Genomic DNA, 22,112 nt, shown 5'->3' with positions numbered 1-22,112 from the left:
TCTTGGCAACTATTTGTTCAAGCACCAGATTTTTTTCGTCTTTATGCCAACCAAGTGAACCCCCATTGGAAAACAGGGCAGGTCCCCTTAATGAGTAATCTATTTCAAAGCAGTCGTGTCTGGGCATGACAGTTTACTGAGAGGCTTGAAGAACTGGTAATTACCAGTGTTACGGGGCAATTAATGCATATTACACTGCGGCACTCATGGCGGTGACTGTCAGCTCCCCAATAAAAATGAGCACTCTTCAGCTAAAGGGTGACATTAATTGGGCCCTTAATGACTATGCAGAGGAACCAAGCCAAATAGGAACAAAACAGGGGACTCGCTCTGACTCCAGCAGAGGGCTGGAAATTGGACTAAAAATGAGATTAATTGCTGTTTAGAAAAAAAGAAGGAAAAAAATGTGGTGAGGGGATGGGGGAGAAAGAGGCTAGAATTATAGGGTGCAGAGAGCAAGGACTGCTCATACAGATGACAATTCAATTAATTATTTTTTACTGTATTTTCCATACCTTAAGGTGTACAGACAGACTTCAGACACATTTCAAGGGCTTTGTCTTCATATGTTGCTTATTGTACAAACACCTACACGTACGTTTCTCAAAGCACCCACACACAGCATCATAGTGCTAATGTCCACTGTAATGACTACATTGAAAATCTTCATGCAAGGAAAATGAAGCTTTCCCACACAACACAAAGGAGGAATATATATATATCTATATATATACATATATAGATATATATATGTATAGCTGCGATGAATGTGAAGGGAATAAAGTGGTTAGGTCTTTAAAAATTTGCAATATAGAATAATCATCTTAAGAAGCACATATTAGGAGTTTCTGGGTTACATACTTTCCTATGAAGCCTAAGGCCTTAAGTATTTCTTCTTAAACCAGTCCATAAAAACATTAAGCAATGCTTTCATTAAAAGTAAATCTGCCAAATTGCAGGCCTTTTACCCTCAGAAATGTTTGTTTAGAGGGAGATCAAGGATGCGGCGAAGCCATGAAGTAATTCTGATTAATGTTGCTAAAGCTAGGCACATACTGAACACCACCTGAATATGCAAGCCACAAATCATAAAAATATCAGCATGCAAAACATGCCGTCATTTGCATACATTTTTGATTTTGGATTTCCTTGCTATTTAAATATGCAGTTAGAAATAGTCCAGTGCTGCCTCTTGCGCTGTCACGCTGCACATTCACACTGTCATTGGTCCTGATAGAACTCTTCCGCTTCAAAGGGAGCTTTGCAATGGAGAAGAGAATGAGCAAATATTTGAATTGCAAAAACACATCATCTTCAGAGGGGAGGAAATTCAAGACAACTTTTTGGAGTTAAAGACACCCCCAACCCCCAGCAAGCTAACCCTCTGCACACAGCATAAAAAAGTCAACATATTCATAGTGTAAGCACTCTCCTCACTAATTTACCATATCCAAATTTGTCTAATGGGATATGACACCTTTTAGAGGGGATTGCAGGGAAAAAAAAAACTTTAATTTGAGGAGAGAACCATAAAATGTTTAAGCTGCCCCTGTATTTAGCTAAAATCCATCACACAAATCCAGGTTCTTAGACAACCTGACAAGGGTTTGATTATAGACCGAAGTGTAATTAGCTACTTAAGTTATCCTCTGGAAGGTTACAGTGAAAAGCACCACCTTCCTTGCTAGGTTTTTCAGCATAACTAAAAAGACCTTTAGATTCTACAGGAGTACTTTTCCCCTCAGGATTCAGCAGAGCCAGTTTACAGCCATTTACATGCATTCACTCCAGGAGAATCTCTGACAGCTTCCAACTTTTGCAGAACCTAGTGAATACAGGCAATAAATAATCTTCATGACAAATCAATAATATGACTCATAGCATATTTCAAAGTATGAACTCCACAATTTGATGCCAGGATAAATAGAACATTTAAGCCAAAAGTTTCAAGTCTAGCCACCAAGGCCATGAACAACATTAACAGCAATAAATACCCATCTTCAGCCATCTGAAAAAACACCCCTGCAAACTGGGAAAACACTCATCTTCTGTGTTTATGATTGTAAATTTATTTACCACAGGCTCAAAACTGCCTTGAATTTTAAATCGGGGAAAATCTGAACATCTCAAACACATAGTCAGAAAATGTCTAGGACACATGGAGAATTACTGTAAGTGGCAAAATAAACTTTGGAAATACAAGCAATCAGCTACTGGTGGAAAAACAATTCACAGCTTTATTTTTTTATATGCACATCAAAGCTTTAAATGTAAGACAAAAAGTCTGTGAATTCCATACATTAATCAGAGGGTCATTTTAATTGTAAATTATATCGCAGCGTCATTATTAAATGTGTTACTCCTCTTTGTCTCTTAACAGACAGAATTCCCCATAGCGTCTAAACACACCGTCCGCATCACACCCCCCACCAGTCCAACCCTCCTGGGCCTCTGCTCGTTGTGAGCCGCCCACCTACGTGTAGACACCTTGGAGACAGGCCTGAGCAGAAATCAAACCAGAATGATGGATAGCCTTACTGCACAATGACCTCTGTCACTGGGTTTTGCCCTAAATCAATGCTGGTGATAAGGGCCCTGTGCCAGCGCTCACCTTGGTATGTTCACCAGCAGACCTTATCTATGACAGGAGGAAGTATGAGTAATAACTAAAGACAAGTCACAACAAAACCACTAAATCTACCTTGTCAAACATAATTTACAATGTATATCCTTCTGCCCTCTACCTCTGCTGCTATTAAAAGAGTAATTATAAGAAGCAAAGAACTCTGGGACTGTGTGGCTGAAAGATATATCTGTTATAGGTTGGTGAGAGAGTTTTGCACAGATCTGATCCAAGTGGGTTTCACAATTTTTAAAAGACTGACAAACCCTACTCTTTATTTTCTTCACACACATGTTCAAAATAAATGAATAAAAAAAATGGCTTCTTTTTTTTTTTTTTTTAATTGCAGCACTCCTAGGTCTGTGTGGAGCTTTACTTTCAGTGATGCATAAAAGGAGAGGTTGGAGGTTGGAGTTGAGAGGAAGGCTGACAGGAAGTAAAAGCAAAGACTTTATGACGATTATAGCACTGAGTAGCACTCTAAGACCTTTCAGTAGTTTTTCACTTGACTGTGTGTGTGATAAAGCGCGTGTGTGACGTAGAGAGAGAGACACAGAGAGCGCAGCGAGAGAGCGAGCATGCTTCCAGGCAGTCACATCAAAATGGAGAGAGAGAACAAACATGACATCAAATGTTGCAATTAGCTGACCTCTTTCTCCTCATAGTTTGAAAAACCCTGCCTTTAAAACCCTGATTAAAATATGCTTGCTTTTTCATTCAAAATGACATTTGACAAGGTTAGTAATATTTCAACTAACTGCAAAAACATTCTTGTGGTTGTAATCCTTTTTTTCCATCGCTTTGCAGGCGCGCAGGTAACCCCGGAGTGAGTTTCCCATGAACTCAGCGCTTACAGTTTGAAAACAAAACGGCTGGGGGAGAAAAGGGAAAAAAAAAAAAAAAAAGGAGGAGTAGTTCAAAGTTTCACTCAAGAGTGTTTTGTTTCGCCCGGGCAGCTGAAGCTAAATGTTTTGGGATCATTATTCAGAGAATTTATTCCCTTTCTAATTCAAACCACAACGAATATTCAAACCAGAGCCAGTAGTCCTTTCTCTAACCGCAAGCTCCCTCCTTAGCATGGACTCATGGGGGCTGAGGACTGTCAGCAACTTTGGGATAAGAGTTCCACAAACTGTTAAACCCCCTCATCACCAAATTAGGAGAGTTGTAGTCTGTAGTCCCATGGTCTGGCCAGTGCAATCCAAAAACGTAAAGTAAGGTTGATTTATGGTGCATGACATTATATATTCATATAGTAACATTCATTGTAACATTGTTTTGGAATCAATGTTTAGCCCAAGTTTTGACTTTTTTTTTTTTTTTTCTTAAAAAGGGTTACAAAAAAGTTAGCAAACTAAAAAAATATGTAAATGGTGTCTGAGACAGTCTTTGTCAGTGGGCAGGCCTGACCAAACAAGTTGAAGATAAGCAAAGAATAATGGGAAGGGATCGGAAATAGCAAGACCAAAACTCTGTGCAAAGTTAACAGTTTTCACATCCATTCCAGTCACAGGAGAAGAGAATGTGAAGTGCTGGGCCGGACAGTAAGCCAGTCCAGCCTCAGCTGCAGCTGCGCACAAATTGAAGTGGCACTTTCTATCAGAGGCCTTTCGCCAGACAGCTCAATTCTGCCCTTTCACTTTTGTAACCTCCATGACACACACAGAGCCATTACAAAAAAATAAGAGTGGTCATTTAAAATACACAGCCGTCATTGAAGAGACAGATTCTGGGTTTAACATGGGGAAGATTCATGGTGCGAATGTGCCAGCTGATAGAGACATCGCTCAAAATGAGAAATAGATTTCGCCGACATCTCTGCTGCGGCTACTCAAAGGGGCGGCTCAAAGCCCCAAACTCTGCACACAGTTTATATTTCACTTGTTCAGAAATGTATGCCTCTGTTATCTCACATCAGTCCGAAGGAAAAGGATTGGGTATCGTCCGCTTCAGTTTCCCACCTATGATGAAACATTACATCGACAGCGGACGGGGTTGGAATTTGGATCATATCATTAACTTGTTAACTCCTTATGCCCTTGTCAGAAAGATTTGGTTTATGGTGCTCATTTAAAATATATAACAAAGATTAAAAAAAAAACATATTAGCATTATTATTGTTATTGAGTACACATTTATTCTAAGAAGCTTTATAGGGTTCAGGCCAAAAGCATTTTTCCTGATCATTTATAAACCTGACAGAACTTGTGGAGATAAATCTGTTGACCTGATAGATATTGTACATTAACCCCGAAATTTGTTGAACAAAATCAAAAGGTCAGCACATGGACACAGGCTCCTCATGTGTCTTTGATTACACACTCCCACTAAGGGATAGGCAGGCAGAGATGTTTAAGCTATCAGGCAATCATACCGCAGAGAGACGTGAAACTCAAACCAGAGACGGGAGAAGGAGAGGGCTGCCTAGGAACAAAGATGGAGAAAGAGGCTTCTGATGAATCTCTTTAACAAATGCCAGGCCAGTCAGTAAAGACTCAGATGTGCTTGTATCTTTTTCAGTGTTTCTGGCAACAACACAATGACGTGAATTAATACTGAAATATAAAACAAAGTTCTAAAAAACAAATACCTCTTCATCTGGTATTTAAAATTCAGTTACTTACGGTACATCAATCAAAATGACTGCCATGAGGTACAATCAGATATAGGTCTTACATACCGAAACAAACAATTCAAACCATACATCAACATTATTTTAGGAGATGAATGAGGCCATATGTAGAATGTAAAATTTAGAAATCCTTTCTAAACTAAAACAGCACTGCTGCTTTTGACATCATTTATTGTGGATTTGAAAGCTTTGCTGTAGGTATAAATCACCAGAAGCTTTTAATCAGGATCTTTCTGGGGTTAATAGATAAAGAGGTCAAACTGAGCCAAGCAAGCACAATTTTAGGCACATGTACAGTACTCTAAGTGTGCATCTATCTGTTATATGGGATTACGTTTCTGTAGTACCATATTTGGTCGCTTATCATTTATTTTGGAATTACACAAAGTAAAAATAAAATGAGACGCTGAAATAAATGGGAAGGGGAAAAAAAAACAAAAAAAAAAAACAAGGTTATGTGAGGGACAGTGGGCCTATAAAAAGAAGCCTACTGTCTAGGTTATCTATAAGGAACCACTTATCACAAGCAACCAGCTCCACACACAGACTGATGGGCCTCCACAGACCATGAGTACCAGCACATTATCTGGTACACACAGAGCTGCTCTTTAAACACAAAGGCAGAAATATGAAGCATTGTTTCCTAGGCTGTCATTTGGTAAAAATATTCTATGCTATTTATTTTTGGTCTGAAACAGAAAGAGTGTTTACTGTTTTTTTGTGCCCAGAAATACACAAGGCGTCGCTGACAAACATATAAATTACAGCTAAGATAAATTGTCCACCATAAACCATTTATTTGTAGCATTTAAAAGACAGCTGATGTAAACCCAAGGAGCTCTTTAAAGATTTGATTAAAACTACTATTATTATTAAAAATGGGCACAGGTAACCTACACCATACATAGAGAAGTACTTCAAATAAGACAATTCAACCTACAAAAAATTTCTTTTTAAATCTCCAATAAATTAAAATTCTCCCCAAAAAGCTGTTAAACACTTGCCATGTCATGAAATTGCACAACCAGAACTAAAATATGCATTCCTCTTCAATCTACGTGAACCATGGAGAAATAAATGCCCTCTTGCTGTATACCTTATATCTGTCCTTCAAACACAATGTCAGCACCATGTTGAATGATAGAAAAACAAACGACCAGATTGTTTCCATTCAGTTGGAAATTCGGGAAGTGAACATTTTTTTTTTTAGTGCTTTTCTTGGTCTCATTTATTTCCTGTGACAGACCACAGGACTCATGGTCCAGTGCTCTCCTTAGGCCCTGGGAGGACACTGGAGGATGATGACTCCTGGCCTGCTTCATCCTCTTCACCAGAGAAGTTAAGAGGCAGTTAAGCCCTTTAGTTGGACAGCATTAAGATGCTTTTAAGCAGCTGTAAAGGTGCATGAAATGAAATACTTCAAATCCTCAGGAACCCTAGGTCCTAGAAAGTATTAAACATTTGTACTGTAGCTTTCTGTCTGCTGAGCTTAAATATGTGTGTGTGCATATATGGGGAGAACATGCCTATAAAAGTCATCTTATACTGTTTGTAGCCTAACCTGTGACTTATTCAAAAAAATATTCTCTAGAATACAAAATCCACAACCTTTGTATAAAAAAAAATTCCATCAGTAATAAGTGAGCACACCGGCCTTTGAGCAAACATTATATATTGTGTGCAAAGTATTTCTAGACTATCTCTATGTTAAGAAAATAGAAAATATTATTGTAAGTTTAACATCACATTAAATGTAATGCAAAAATGTTACTTATCCAATTTCACCTTTTAGATTAAGTTCTACAAACAGCTTTTCTAAGCCTTGCTCACTACTCTCTGTCCTTTTCACACAACGCTACTGACTTCTGTCTGGAAGGTCACAGTAGAGGGAAAAAAGGGGGGGGGGGGGGGGGGGGGGGCGAGACTGAGAAACTGGAGGGGGGGGCTGCATCTCTGCAAGTCTGATGACATACATCGTGAAAGCTGACAAAAAAATGTACGTTCATCTTTAAAAAGTTCCATAGCAAAAGAGGAATTCATGCAGCAGACATGCTTTCACCTCATTTTACTTGAGGCTTTCTTCTCCATCTCACGGTGTCACAGGCAAGCAGAAAGACAGGAGGAGGGATATATATCGCTAGGGTGCCGCTTTCTGTCCCGCTCCTCGTTTATACACACAGCGGCCGTGTCAAAGCTACTCTTACACTCAATGGTAAATGACAAATTTGGATAATACACACATACAACCCTACAAAAATAAATAGGAGATATGGAGGCTTAACCAGAGCTAAATCCTGAGGCTGCTGGAGACCTGAGAGTGCGGATTACACCCCAGACACCTTAAACAATGCCCCCAAATGTGCATCCTTAAAAGCATGAAATCCTTGAAGCATCAGAGCCGCCTTGTCATTTGCCATTAATATTCCAAGTTGCTTGTGTTTCGGAGGCCAGCATTGCACTTCTGTGTGCTGATCTGCCCTAAAACATACACTTGCAAAGCCCTAAAGGAAACACTATTGTGGGGAGTTATTTTTCTAACTGGAATATTCTACTTGAGGATGTGATGAAAAAGGAAACAATAAAAAAGGCCACGTTCCTGCACTGCATGAAGTATCCATGACTATAAATAGGAGGAAGACTATGTCAGAGGCACTTACATATTACCAGGAAAACTTATAGTTGTCCTTCAAAAAAACAGAGGAAATTAAGCTCTCAATAGACTTTTCCAACATATAGCCTACTTAAAACCACACAACCTTAAAACACTGAAAAACAACCTCATTAACATCACAAGAAACTAAAACTGCAGAGAAGCAGCTGTTCATGTACTGATCCTATCACCCTTTACACACATACAATGAAATAGAGATTTTTTTTTTTTTTAAAAATCCCCTATCACAATGGATTTTTCTTTGTTGTGCACATCTCTGACAGGAAGATGAAGTAAAGTATGGCAGGGCACAGGTCTCGGAGGTGTCGCATTGTCACCCCAGAAGCACCAGTACCTGTCCTCAGGGACGGCCCTGTACTGTCCAGCCTCATTGGATCAGCAGCAGCCACGGCCTGTGGGCACCCTCTCTCAGGTGACATCCCCTATCTGCTCTGGCTCTATGATGGCCCTGCTGCTTCTTCACAGGCTTATATTACTCTTATGGTACCATTGCGTTCAATGGACCCACATGTCTAGTTATTTGCAATTGAAAAACACATATGTGCAAGTATTTCTTAATGACCATATGCCTTCATTTCTGTCACATACACACACACACACACAAACTGGCACACACACACACACACATACACTAGATCTAAGGATTGAGGCATAATCAGATTAATTCAATAACGGTTCTGTACAACAAATCGTATCATTACACTCTTCTAATTAAGAATTCCCAGCATTACTTCTTTGGAAAGTTCAACAAAAAAATGATGGACATATCCATTAAAATAGGATGGCAATGTACAATATCTTGAATCACAAAATTAATTTGATGTCACAAATGGGATTGACGGTTCTGATACTATAACAGAATCGCTTGCAATTTCAGCTGTAAAATCTACAGCCTACAATTCCAGATATAATTAGAAAAAGTTCACAAAGAACTCAAAATGTCTAATTGCAGCTGTGTCAACTAACATAAAACCTCACATAAATCAGATTTCTGTCTATTCATTAGCCAACATGTCAGACAGAAGATTAGCGATGCTGTAGGAATAATCTGGTGAGTCTTCAGAATTATGACTTCCTTATTAATTGTAGTTTTGCTTCCATTATGTGCATAAAAAAAGCGTTACAACAAAGGACAGGCACTCATCTCATTTGCGCAAAACAAATCTGAATAGGCCTCAATATGTGCTTTTGGAGCATGAGAATCTTTTGCTGATAATTATGAAAGGACATAAATTATCAACTTTATAACAGGCCGTGACATTCAAAATTGCTAAAACAAAAGAGCCAGATGTGGAGTAATCGATGTGTGTGCAGTCTCTATTCTCAACAAATTTCAAAGTGGTCAAGCCAGATGATGTATAATAGCAAACCAAAAAGTCTCAACCCCCATTTCATATGAGGAAGAAATGAGGCATACTGTCCCATTATATTGCTATTAATCATTTTATGTGAATGCCTGACAGCTTTTTATCAGATCTAACCTTTTCAAGTCTCCATTAAGAGTGCTAACATTTTCAACTCTGTCACATTTGCAGTTTACAAATCTCACAGCTAATTTACTTTAGGGGGGGGTCTGCTGGCATTCATTCCTATTGCCATTGTGTTGGGGAAGGTGGGATAGGGGGTGGAAAATGGGGAACGGTAAAAAGAATGGCCTCTGTATCTACTTATTTTACTCACATTTACCCTTTTAATTTGCTAAACTACAATGCAAAGGAGCTGTATTGTTGAAAAACTGTTTTGTAATCAACAGTATATTCTGATTTACTCTATTGATTCTCTGATGTTACACAGCTGCTACATGCAGGGCACTTAAGGGCCACAGAGCTCCTTCAATACAAATAACTTAATAATTGGCTTTCTGAGAACAGAGGTACTGTCAAACACTGGACAAGTGGTATACAGTTAGCAGGAATCCTTCTTCTCATTTTGGAGTTTTGCTTTATCAATGTGTTTTGCTGTGTGAGGTGGTTGGGTTAATATTTTCACAGATTTTTATAGTAATTGTCTTTAAGATGTGATACACAGTCTGCTAACTACAAGGACCGGTCATTACTCTGCAGATCCATCTATTTATTCATCCATCAAGTATTAAAACTTCTCTCGTCTTTTTTTCCTTAATTTTAGCCATAACAACAGAGTCCAAAACAACACCTAGTTGCCGACAAGAGTGACCACTACTGCAGCAGGCGGCAAATTTAATAAACAATGAAATATCTAAATCTATATTTCTGCAGAATTCTGGCACATCCATCATAATAATTCAAATACACACATAAGCAAGGCAGCATGGAATTGTCACAATCTGCATTTTTGATAAAGTGCTGAGTGTTAAACAAATTTAGACAAATACAGGGGCCAGAAGTTTTGCTGCTGCTAAAAGAGTTATGAGAGGAACTTTGCCAACCATAATTGATTTAAGTACACCCTAATCAAGAAGGGGCAGTTAAGGTGGTACCACACAGGGGTCCATATTTCATTACATGCTGTGTTTAACCTTAGCCACTTCTCCTAAAACACACAAGAGGCTCATTATGTGTTTAATATTCACCAGCAGGTGAATAATTTTTATGCAACTCTGATAGTTGTGCGAGATGGATAACTCAATTATCTGAACATCCGTCAGAGCAGAGGGCTCACTGGCTCTGGAACGCCACCAGCTAAGATTGATGGCTGGAAGACACCAATAGCTGCTGCTTCGCCATCTCATCCAGGCACTGGGCCTGAACACGCCGTTTGATTCTGTAGAAGACCGTTTTTCTCTCCGTTTTCTCTTTTTCTCTTTTTTCTTGGGAGCATTGTAGGTGAAGCGTCATTACCCCTCACTCCACTGAAGAGGGGTTCATTATGGGGTTAGTGTGTTGGCAAGACTATTGTTTGGATGATAAATGCAGTTGGTGAGGGCTTTGGAGAGAAAATTAGTTATGTTTTTTTTTTTTTTTTTTTCCTTCTACAAAAACATGTCTCCATAGCTCACTATGCAATGCTTGAGGGCAAAGCAAGAACAATTAACACAAGCAATGGGTGAAGCAGCTCAGTTAAAGCAAAGAGGGAATTCATGAAAAATAAGCAAATCACTGGAAATGTCAGTCAGGGGCACTGAAGTAATTACAAATACAGCTATGCAACTCCAAGGGCAGTCAAAAAGAAAACTCAAAGCTTTAGTGTCAACCACTGAAACCTGAGTTTGAGGAATAGACAAACATCCTAAACATCAGCCCTTCAGGGCCCATCTCATAAACTGAAACCAACTAATGGGAAGTGAAAGCAGGATGATGTCACCCCATCACTCTCTTGTCCCCTATTTCTCCACTGGTTTATGTTTTTGTGACAACAAAGCAGTGACCCCGAATTCCATGCCTTCAACTGCTTTCATTTTCATTCAACACACAAAAATAAGCCATGTGCACACATACTTGAACTTCGGATGATAATGCATAAGGCCTAACAATAAGAGAAAGATGAGGCACATTTGGAAATGTCAGCAGTAAATGTCAATTAAAAATTACAAGGGTGCTGGAAAAGGTAGGGTCTGAAGGGACTGACATTTTCTCTTTTTTGACACGACAATGTTTATCTGACCGGGCTGCTGGCTGACATGATGGGATCTACTTTGTCAGTTCCTTAATACACTCAGACAAGCTCGCCCCAGTGAATATCAATGAAAGACAACCCCTGGGCAGCAAATACATAAGACTCTGACTAACCTTAATCGGCCAATCAAGCCGTTAGTATTCTGTTTTGACCTAGTGTAAACTAATGCTGTGAGTATCAAAGACGAACACCAAAGTCAGATTAATGCCAGTTTCTTCAACCAAAAAAAGTTTTACAGTGAAATATTTATGGAGACATCTAATCTCCATGTGCTAATCAAATGAGCTCTCTTCACATGATTTTAAGTTTGGCTGACACAGCAATCATTCAAATACTTTCTCAGTACACATGGTTTGGGAATGGTTTGGAGCTTAAATAAAGCCTTTTTTTCCCCCCATTCACCAACTTTCTCATAGGTATTTAATGAGGCTTAACAAAGATGGTAACCATCAAAGATAGGCCTTTTAAAATTCACACCTCAGTGACTTTTACTTTCTGGTACCAGCAATAGCATAAAAAAAAGAAATAAGGAAAAATTCCAAATATAACTGTTACTCTAAAAAAAAAAAAAAAAAAAAAAAAAGAAATAAAACAGACCACTGATTATGACCTTGACCTCATCTCTCACATCCAGGGTCATCTTCCCTGAAAACCAGATGAATGTCCTGCTGGCACCTCCTGAGGGGTAACATAGGACCATAGTCCCTTTCTCCATTTCCGCGTATGTGTGTGTGAGTGTACATATGCGCACGCACGCATGCACGCACACACACACACACACACACACATATATATATACACGCATTAGTTTGTAACCTCTCCCCTTTACCTTCCATTCCCCTAGGTTTTGTGTTTTGTTTGCATATGCCACAGGAAACTCTTCCACATTGTATTCATTACTATCCTGATATTTTTGATTTTTGTTTAAATATGGTAAATTAGATTGTTGACCTGTTCTTTTTGTCTGACTCCCTTTTTTCTTAATGGGCCAGTTTGTGACAAGTGCAGGCTAAAACTGCAAGAGAACTGACGTAATGACCTATTTTGACTGGAAATACATTATCTAAAGGATCTGGTATAGATTACTCTTTTGCTAGCTTATCTCTGATAGGCAGACAACAGAAGGATTGTTTCAGGTTGTGAAACAATGCATGAAAAAAAAAAAAACAAATTCATTCATTGTAAATAGTTTCTCTTTCTGTGTTCATGATAGATCCAGATATCTGATCCTGAACTGGTCCTGTGCATGCAGCAGGAAAACCAAAACAAAGAAGCAGAGAAGGGGAAAGCCTGGCTGTGCCTGGGGTCTGGAACCTACTGGCACTCTAGCACTGTGTCACAACATGTCAGCTGGCCGTCACGGCTGAGGGGGGCCAGGGCCATAGCGAGGCGAATGGAGGCTGTATGGGCGACTTTTCAACTTGGTGACTGGATCCTTGTGCCAAGGGAGGCAGGATGTAAAGACCATGTGTGAATGAGCCTACTCTTGTGTGGGCCGCAGCAAAAAAAGTCACTCCAGCTTATTACTTCAGTTGGTAACTAAGCCGATATAATGCTGAGTATTGTGCTAAATGATCTGAATAATGGGCTGATGACACTGTATAAAAGGTGCTCACAGACACAAGACTTATTTTTGCTGGCATTTAAGAGGCAAACACTGACCTACTCAATTTCCTATATTACTAAACTACAAATTAGCATATGAATTACAATATAAAAAGGGGCATAACCTTATAACCTCCATTATAATAAAAAAAAAAAGTCAGTATGTTGTTGATCATATTTATTTCTAACATTGACACACACACCTCTGTTCCACCAGGGTCAGACCACAGGGGCCTGTTCCTGTCCAGAGGTTCTCATGACAACAGATGCAATAGATTAATCACCCACTTCCCAGCTTCCTTCCAAAACAATGCATGGTACTCTGGAAAACAATCAAGCTCACAGGCAGTGAACACTCCACTGTAAAGGGCTGCAGTGACAGGTGTGGATGTGGAAATAGTGTGATGTACAGATGTACAGTACCATATGGAAATCTGGGGTTAGTGTGGTCTACGCTAGGGAGGAAGTGGTTAGTGGTGTTAGACAGAGATATGAGCTGCCTTTATAATGCTGAGAAAACCTGTTTGTGCTCAAAAAAGAGAAGTAGGGAAAATAGTAGCTGCCATATTATACAATAAATGGAGATAAAGAAACTGAGATGGAAGACAAATAAAACAAACAGATGAGAATACAAAGATACGGCTTGCCTGTTCCAGTAGCTCCAGAACTGTTCATTGAGATAGGTTCGATGGCTGTGGTCATCTCCGAATGAAGCTTTGCTCTCAATCCAGTGTACAATGTGTCCCTCCACAGCTTTTCACAGAGAGAAACACACAGCAACACTCAGAGAACCAGTGAAAAGAAAGCAACACAAGCAAGATCCAGGAGGGACAAGTGACATTTTTCCCTGTCATTCACAGAAATCAAAGAAGCTCTGGCATTAAAATGACAATGTTTTGACAATTGCACAAGCCTTTTTGCGAAAAAGGCACCTAAGGTTAACAGTCAGTTATTTTAGATAAATACTGACGTTCGTAAATACTAACCAACAGGAACTTCCAAGATGATATCAGGTGTTTTGTCATAGCCCATAGCTCTCAGCTGGTTTTCATCTGCAGAAGATAAAGAGCAGATTTTTAACATCTGACGACATCTAACATCAGGAATATGTTTTATATAAGTCCTAATCAGTCTGATGTGTGTACTGTTTAACAGGTTAATGACAGAACTGCATTCTCCAAGGTGCAAGCAACATAATTACTGTGTTAGCAAAACAGACAAATAGCAGGAGAAGACAGCACACACAGTTAACAATTACATTTGCCACATATTCAATGTCATTGCACAAAAATCTGTAAAGCCCAGTTACAGAGCTGCTCTCCAGTTTGCAGTTTGGCAGCACTTTATAAAATATACAGCAAGAGGACAAGGTTGGCATTATACTCTGTATGCTTGACCCCTGCCTGCAAAGGCTGCAGCCATTGTCCTTGACTTCTGGTGCGCTTCGGCCGTTATCCCTACTACACCTGATTTCTCCATTAAATCTCAGGCTGACCAGGTCATTCAGTTCCAGGGGTCTGCCTCTTTGTCTCCAGCCAAGCTCAACTAATGAGGCATGGAAGGGAATTGAGAAGAGATGGAGGGTGTCGGGGTAAGTGGTGGTGTGGAGGTAGTATCAGCCAAGGATGGAGAAAGACAGTAGAGTGAGGTCAGTGAGGCTGCCAGGGCCCTGCAGAGGGACATCCTGGGTGGGGTAATGTGGTTGTAGAAGTGTGCGTGGTAGGATGGGGACCTCTATTCACTCTTAGTAGGCTGTTGACAACGTCATGTGGCTCTGATCGCCTCTTTACCTCACCTTTGATTAAAATTAATGGGCCATCTCTGCTGTTGGGTATCTTACCTCCAATCTATTTATTAGACAGGGCGAGAGTGCTCAGTGGCCCTCATGCCCCCTGAACTCTGACAGTTTTAGAACAGTGTATAGCCCTGAAAGGTCAGCACTCCAGGTGCAAATAAATGATATGGTTTTAATGAGAGAGGGAATGACTTTTATCCTTCATCACTCATCTGACCTAGGGGATGGTGATAAGATGGGGATGATGGGGGGGGGGGGGGGGGGGGTTGGGGTCATAATTTCATACCTGGACACTATGCCTTGATTTCATAATGTCGAAATAAGCCAGTGGCGTAAGGAAAATTTTTAAGGATTTTAAAACTACTTTTTCACAAATTGTAATATCTATTGCAGCTCAGGTTCTTAATGGCATTACCACAGTACTTATATTCATTTAAGAAGAATCAACTATATTTTATTGATTTTAGAAAAGAAAAATACTTAACAGCAACCTGAGACAAAACACTGCATTTACTGAAACCTTAACCTTATTGAGTACATGGACTAGATACATTCAAAACTTTTATTCTTTAAATATTCACTCTAGGCTGATGCATTAGTGTCCAAGGATATTTGATAACAGCTCTAGGTTCAAATTAATATAAGATAACATCAAGCAAATCAGTCATGTCCAGGTCTTCTTTTACTAAGCTTACAAAAAAAAAAAAAAAAAAAAAAAGCTACACTGTCATGACCAAAAGTGACTTTAAAAATGTGATCAGGTCAAGAGGCTTACCTAGAAAGGAAAGGCTCCTCTCCTTTAGTTTGTCACGGAGAAGTACCTCATGCTCTTGGCCAATAGCACTGAGAATACAGTCAAGGATTCCAACATTCAGTACAACAACAACAGTATTATGTGTCTGCCGAAAGACCAAGATATCCAGATATGAAGAGATATACACTGTAGCAACAACATGCACAGACATTACGTGATGTAAGCTCAACTGTGTGTGGTTAAAGTTAAGGATCTACTTTTCCCCACTACTACCTTACTATGTAAAGTGAAACCCACTTCTCTCTTTTACGACATATAGCACAATCTGAGATTTCAGGTCAACCTTCATCCGCTTTCACAACAAATCTCCAAAGTGCATTACCTAAATGAAGGAGACAAAACAAATGCCAATTTGGCAAAAAGCATTGAGTGCCTGTAGTAGCTGCTCCACTCTTTCCTCTAAAATCTTTGAAGAAAAATGCTTTTAAAATAAATGTCACTTTATATCATGATGCATGGTGGCTGATGCCACAGAAAGGCTGGTTCTATCACATGCATAACATGTTCACTCCAAGAGACAAAAGTTGTTAGTGTACAGTGCCAGCCACAACAAACACTAATCACTGAAAATGGGTTCTAATTATTACATGTATTTCCTGATTAACACACACTTATGTATTAAAAGTTATCCCTTTCATGTGTGGTGGGAGTTCTTTGAAGGCACATAAGTAGTAGGGCGGTTATCATGAACTCTTTTTGGAAGAGTAACTGACTAAGTTGACACCGATGAGAGCACTGACAAAGAAAGGTAAAAGGGGGATGTGGTAGGAAGGCAAGGCGGGATAGGGTTGACTGGCTATGAACAGAGCAACCCAGCCTCACCACACACGAAAGCCTAGGCAGACACAATAACATACAGACGTACACATGTACACTCATTCAAATAAGTCTCCACCCCCAGGAAATAGTTGGTCTGCTACCCAGCTGTTTGCCCCTGAATAGCCTACACTCCAATTCTGAGCTTTATAGCCAAGGCCCTTACTAGACAAGCAGGGGGTATTTGCATTTAGGCAAAGAAAGGGAAAGGAAACACTAGAGCATAATTGACTTGCAAAGAAATAAAATAAAACCACTGTGAAATCGAAATTAACAGTTTGAATTGGACCTAGAAGGCTTTGTGGTGCTGAATAGTATGTAAATTATCAGAACCAAATACGGTCCAATTAAAAAGGGTTTTAAAAATTTGCAATTTGCAAGAATAGATATTTTTTTACTTGACATAATATAACCAATTATCTCGGTTTCTTACAAAAACAAACAAACAAAAGAACACATCAGCCACCAGGCTGATGAATGCATTTTTTTTCTTTTTTTTTTTTGTATCATTGAACATTGGGTCTGATCCGTTGCGTGCACATGGAGATGCATTTAGATCAGCTTATCCTCTCCTCCTTCTCTTCCCTCCATCGCCTTCCAGCCCCTGTATCGCTGATAGTGGGATGGCAGGCGGGATGAAACACTTCCCCTGTGAAGCAGAACTTTTATGTCAGGTGAAGCCAGACACATCTCATCCCCTTCAATAGCTCCTCGTCAATTTCAGGCTTAAAATTTTATGGGATAGGATACTGTTTGATGCAGTCTACCAGCGGTCCATAACAGCAGTCATTTATTGTGCACTGAAAAGAGGGGGAAGAAATATTATGGTGTGTGAAAAGGGTGGGTGGAAGGGAGGTGAGGGAAGGAAGCCCATACAGTGCTGGAAAAGGAGAAAACACAGGAGATGCTGGCATCACTTCTGGCTGTCACGTGACCTCATGAGCAAACACGAGTGGTTGATGCTTTCTGTCAGCCAAGTGCTACATTTAAAAACTCAGACCATAAACTATAGATCTGCTTCATGGATAAGTGTTATGAAAATTATATGAATTTCAATTGAAGAAATGAACACATACAATATATGACATGACAAATTATTTAAATGACTTCCTCGAATATTTCAGTTTAAATGTACTTACTTGGTAAATGTTATTGGCCAAAATTTGGTCTGGAATTAATGATGGCTCCTTAAGCATGCTGTTTAGAACCGTTTTAGAGGCTGAGAACAAGAAAGGTGAGAAAGTGGGAGAAACAAAAACAAAGATCACATAAGATGTAATATGCAAATGATCAAATCAAATATTGTTGAATGTCTTCTTAGAAGTTGAGAAAAAAAAAAATCAATTTGCTGCAAAGGCAAACACCAAAAATATAGAGACAGAAGACAGGCTTGACATCCGGTACTGTAATTTAACATGCCACTGTCAGTGTAGTATTTCCCTACTAGTCCATCTACAGTAGATGGCTGCTTGGTGTACAGATTTTCTATAGATAAATGTCTCAGTCCAGAGCACATGAGCCCCATGTAGTTTATCTATGTTATGAACGCAGACTATTCTGCATCTCTCATCCCCATTCTTGCTCTACTAACATTATAAATCAGAAAGGAAAGCCTGCTGGATTGATTCCCTAGTACTGCAACAGCAAAAAAAAAAAAAAAAAAAAAAAAAATCCTTAAATCATTTCTTAAAAAGATTTGGATTAAATGGATTGTATCATTGTGTGACGAAATGGTTGAGGCACGCCATTTTAGTGATATATATACACATGGTCTTGACAGACTTGCAGCATAACAGACAATACAAGGAATGTTTCTATTCACATTTCAGGCATGAATGGTGCCTGTACCAATATTGCACAGAGATTCCCAAGCTAATCTAGAAAATGCTGCACAGTATATAACTGTTAAACACAAGACAGCTTATCTGAAGATTTATAAAAATGGGTAAAAGGGGAGTTCAAATAAAATAAACAAAAAGGGATCCATTGAAAAAGACTTAGGTCTCCATTTACAAATGCTGACTGGATCATTAGGTGTTTGTTAAATGAATTTCATTAATAGAAAGGCATTTAGGAGAACAATTTAAAACCCTTAAGAGCTTTGTTTTTTACCCTGTCTTTCCTTTTGCATTTCTTTTATAGGCAATACTCCTTTAGAAAACTATCACAGAAAGGACAAACTGTGCTGTGATCCCTCATCTACCTCATGATGAAATAAAGAGGGAGGAGGGTGGAAAAAGAACAAAGCCCATTCAGCAATCCCTCCTCTCTTTATGTTTCTTCCTCTTTGTCTCCATCTTTCTCTGCCATTGCTTTTCTGCTACCTCCTCTCTTTTTCAGTCTCTCCCAGCCACGGTACTCCCCCAGCCCACCCCATAACCTCACACTACCTCTTAGAGCTGCAAGGCACAGGGCTGTGCTTTATTTCTTTGCTCATTTTTCTCAGAGATTGGTACCTTCACACGCAGATCCATACCATGCTCCTGTGCAGTGCGGGCGGCAGTGAAGAAAGAGGGTTATATTTTCCCCTTGAGTTAGGACACCTCATGACAAATGATAATGGATAATCAATAAAGTGGGAAATATGAGGCAGCAAACTTTATGAAGCCAGGAGACATATTACTCCCCAACAACACTGGTTTCCCTTAACAAAGTCACTACTCGACTGTGCCTAATAATCTGAAGGAAAATCAAAGGACCCGCAACCACATCAGCAATATTGGCAACTTATTCCACTTTAATGGCATTTTGATTGATTTTTTCCCTCTTCCTAATGGTCGTTTTATAGATTTGACGCTGCTTCTGCAAAACAGTAGTGTGTAATAAACCTCCCTGAAGGCAAACGGTAGCCATTAAAGCTCTTGTCTTACTAGGGTTCATAATTGGAGGTTGACCACCACCACATTTTGGTTTCTCACATAACACACAAATGCACACTTCCATGACTAGACTTCTTGTTCTCTCTCCTTGTCTCTCCAGCCCTTTGATATTTTTGGTAGATGGCCATAATTGACAGGATCCCTTCCTCCTCCGCCTCTTGAGCGATGGGGTTAAAAATAGCCATAAAGAGGTGACCTTGGCGCTGACATTGTGGAATTTCAGCCAAGCATCGACCTGATGAAAATGGAAGGCCAGGCCGCTAATAAATCAGGATGCTTTTAAAATGAGTTTACCCTAATGCTCATTTATCACGAGCTGTAATGCCATTTGCAGGCCCTGGATTCGCTGCTGTGCACAAACACAGCAGTAAATAACAACAGGGCCCTTGCATCTCTCGCATCATTGCAGCCTCCAACATCACCAACATCAGCATACATTTATTAAAGACGCCCCCGCCTTACACAGCAGCACTCTTCTGTGACACCCTGAGCTCCTCTCTGCCACACGTGCCACCCTCTTTAAATACACACACCACAGGCACACACAGACGCACACATAAAACACATGCAGGAGAATAAAAAGCATAATCTGAAGAACACCAGACACAGAGAACAAAGCCCTGCAGCACGACTTTGCACCCTGTAAACATTCCCGAAATTTACTGTAATTGTCCCATGTTCGTATAAATTCTGACTAAGGCACCATATCACACTGTCAACATCTGAACAAAAAGAAAAGAGAGGGGAAGAATAATAGATGTGAAACACTACGCCTCCATTGGGATTTGCTAAAGAAAACAACCGGTGTAAACAAATCACAAGCCTGTTTTCATATGCAACTCCAATACAAGATAAACTATATGAAGCACAGTAACAGCAACATAACCTTGGCTTGATTTCTCATTGCTTACTTGTGTCATTTGTAACTACTCTTCCTTTCTCCACTAGGGTGAAAAAGTCATTATCTCATACCCAAAAAAATGCTGAGAAACCTCATTAGATAGCAACATTTGTTGAGGGAGGACCGTAATAAACAGTAACGGATGACAATTGTTATTGCCCATGACACTGATGAGCTCCTCTGCAAGTTTGTTTATTAATTAAAAATCCCACTTTTTTTCCATGGGTGGGGGGACCTACCCATTTCCTCTATATGCCCCCCCACACATCCACGCTCCCCATGCACCAAGCCATTGAGCTGTGGAGGGGCACTCGTTCATCAAACTTCATGGAGCAAGGGAGAGACAGGTCCTGATAATGTGCGCCGCTAAAGCTGATTTTCCATGATGAATCTCGGAGCATATAAATTGGCTAATATCTGAAAACATTTACAGATACTAGAGGAATTGACTACTTGTGGGACATGATGGATGAGGCTCTTCGACGCTGGCCGACAGCTCTGCAAATCTCTGCGGCTGCCTAAAGCCCTCATTTGATTTTCCAATTTACTCCTTTTAAATTTATCCTCCCATACTGAAAAAAAAGAAGATGGGAAGAAGAGAGAGAGAGAAAGAGAGAGACAGAGAGAGAGAGAGAGAGAGAATGAGAGAAGGAAAAAAAAAATCAGTTTTTTAAAGCTATCTGCTGTGGTGTGTAGGTGCTAGTTGATGATATGAGGTGGTATCTCCTGTGCAGGAGGAGCCCAGTCCCTGAAGAGGTTACTGGGGCAGAACTGATCTGCTTCCACCTGATTCTCCCTGATAGCTGTGAGATGAGACTCTACACACTTGTGTGTGTGTGCATGTCTGTGTAAGTGTGTAGAAGTAGTAATAGTAGATCTGGGGAGGCTCTGCTATGGAGAGAGGCTTCCTAGGTCAGGCCATTAGACTGTGGCAGAGGCTGACTGGAGCTTCTCTGCTGAAAAGGAGTAATTAGTATACTTGTCAAGTGAAGTGCCACGCTGCTGCTTACCTCCCTTGCACCCACCCCCTTGCATGCATACACACACATGCACTGAGACACTCATGGTACCATTGCTTCCTTATCCCTTCTCTTTATGAAGTGCCCTTGCTCTCATTATTTGAGAAAAAAAAAAAGAAAAAAAAAAGGCATATACAGATCAGCTCCACCACAGCAGAGAGGTGACGGCGAGACAAGAGAGAAGCACTTGAAGACAAGAGAGAAGGAATCATAACAGTCGCAGTGGATACAAAGTTGAGATTTTACTGGAAAGAACGTAATGCAATATCAGTTATCAACACATCTGATCTGTAGCTATTATGAATTCTGTCAAGGAACCAAAGGATCACAGTCGACACTAACATTCTCACAGTGTTAACATCAAACACAGGACATTTATAACCTTGCGTACAAGGCTTCTGTAAAGGAATGTGACAATAAATCTTAAAGGCTGTCGAATCACATAGTTACAAAACATGGAGCAGCAATCTAATCTGGAGCTGGGCCTTGGGAAAATGGAAAAGGTCAAATAGCTAGCAAAATTGCCTCCTCAAAAAAGTATGTTTAAATCTAGAGACACATCAACTCCTGTCAAAAGGAGGAGAATCGAGAGAAAGATGAAGAGATAGCAGGAAAGGGAAAAGAAAGAGCAGGAGCTCCCCCAATGTGCCTGCTAGTGACTCCAATGTGCCTGCTAGTGACTTCTAAGAAGTAGTTTCTACTGACAGAGCACTACAGCGATAATATGGCTGTCAACAATGTAATTTTATCATTTGCAGAACTT

At 39.9% G+C, this 22,112-nt stretch overlaps 1 protein-coding gene across 2 annotated transcripts in view; it reads right to left on the bottom strand.

Moving 5' to 3' along the window:
- cdin1 (CDAN1 interacting nuclease 1) overlaps positions 1–22,112 on the bottom strand; it is a 51,357-nt gene that overhangs the window by 11,621 nt on the left and 17,624 nt on the right. For both annotated transcript variants that reach the window (XM_026308926.1, XM_026308935.1), the window contains 5 exons: positions 17,690–17,769; positions 17,301–17,350; positions 15,696–15,763; positions 14,112–14,177; positions 13,773–13,878 (listed from right to left, as the gene is read on the bottom strand). In XM_026308926.1, coding sequence (XP_026164711.1) covers positions 13,773–13,878; positions 14,112–14,177; positions 15,696–15,763; positions 17,301–17,350; positions 17,690–17,769 — 370 coding nt within the window. The remainder of the gene's footprint in view (positions 1–13,772; positions 13,879–14,111; positions 14,178–15,695; positions 15,764–17,300; positions 17,351–17,689; positions 17,770–22,112) is intronic.

The sequence above is a fragment of the Mastacembelus armatus genome, chromosome 22, assembly GCF_900324485.2.
Source record: "Mastacembelus armatus chromosome 22, fMasArm1.2, whole genome shotgun sequence".
Lineage (NCBI taxonomy): Eukaryota > Metazoa > Chordata > Actinopteri > Synbranchiformes > Mastacembelidae > Mastacembelus > Mastacembelus armatus.
The sequence above is the reverse complement of the archived record's forward strand: the minus strand, read 5'-3'. Positions and strand labels throughout refer to the sequence as shown.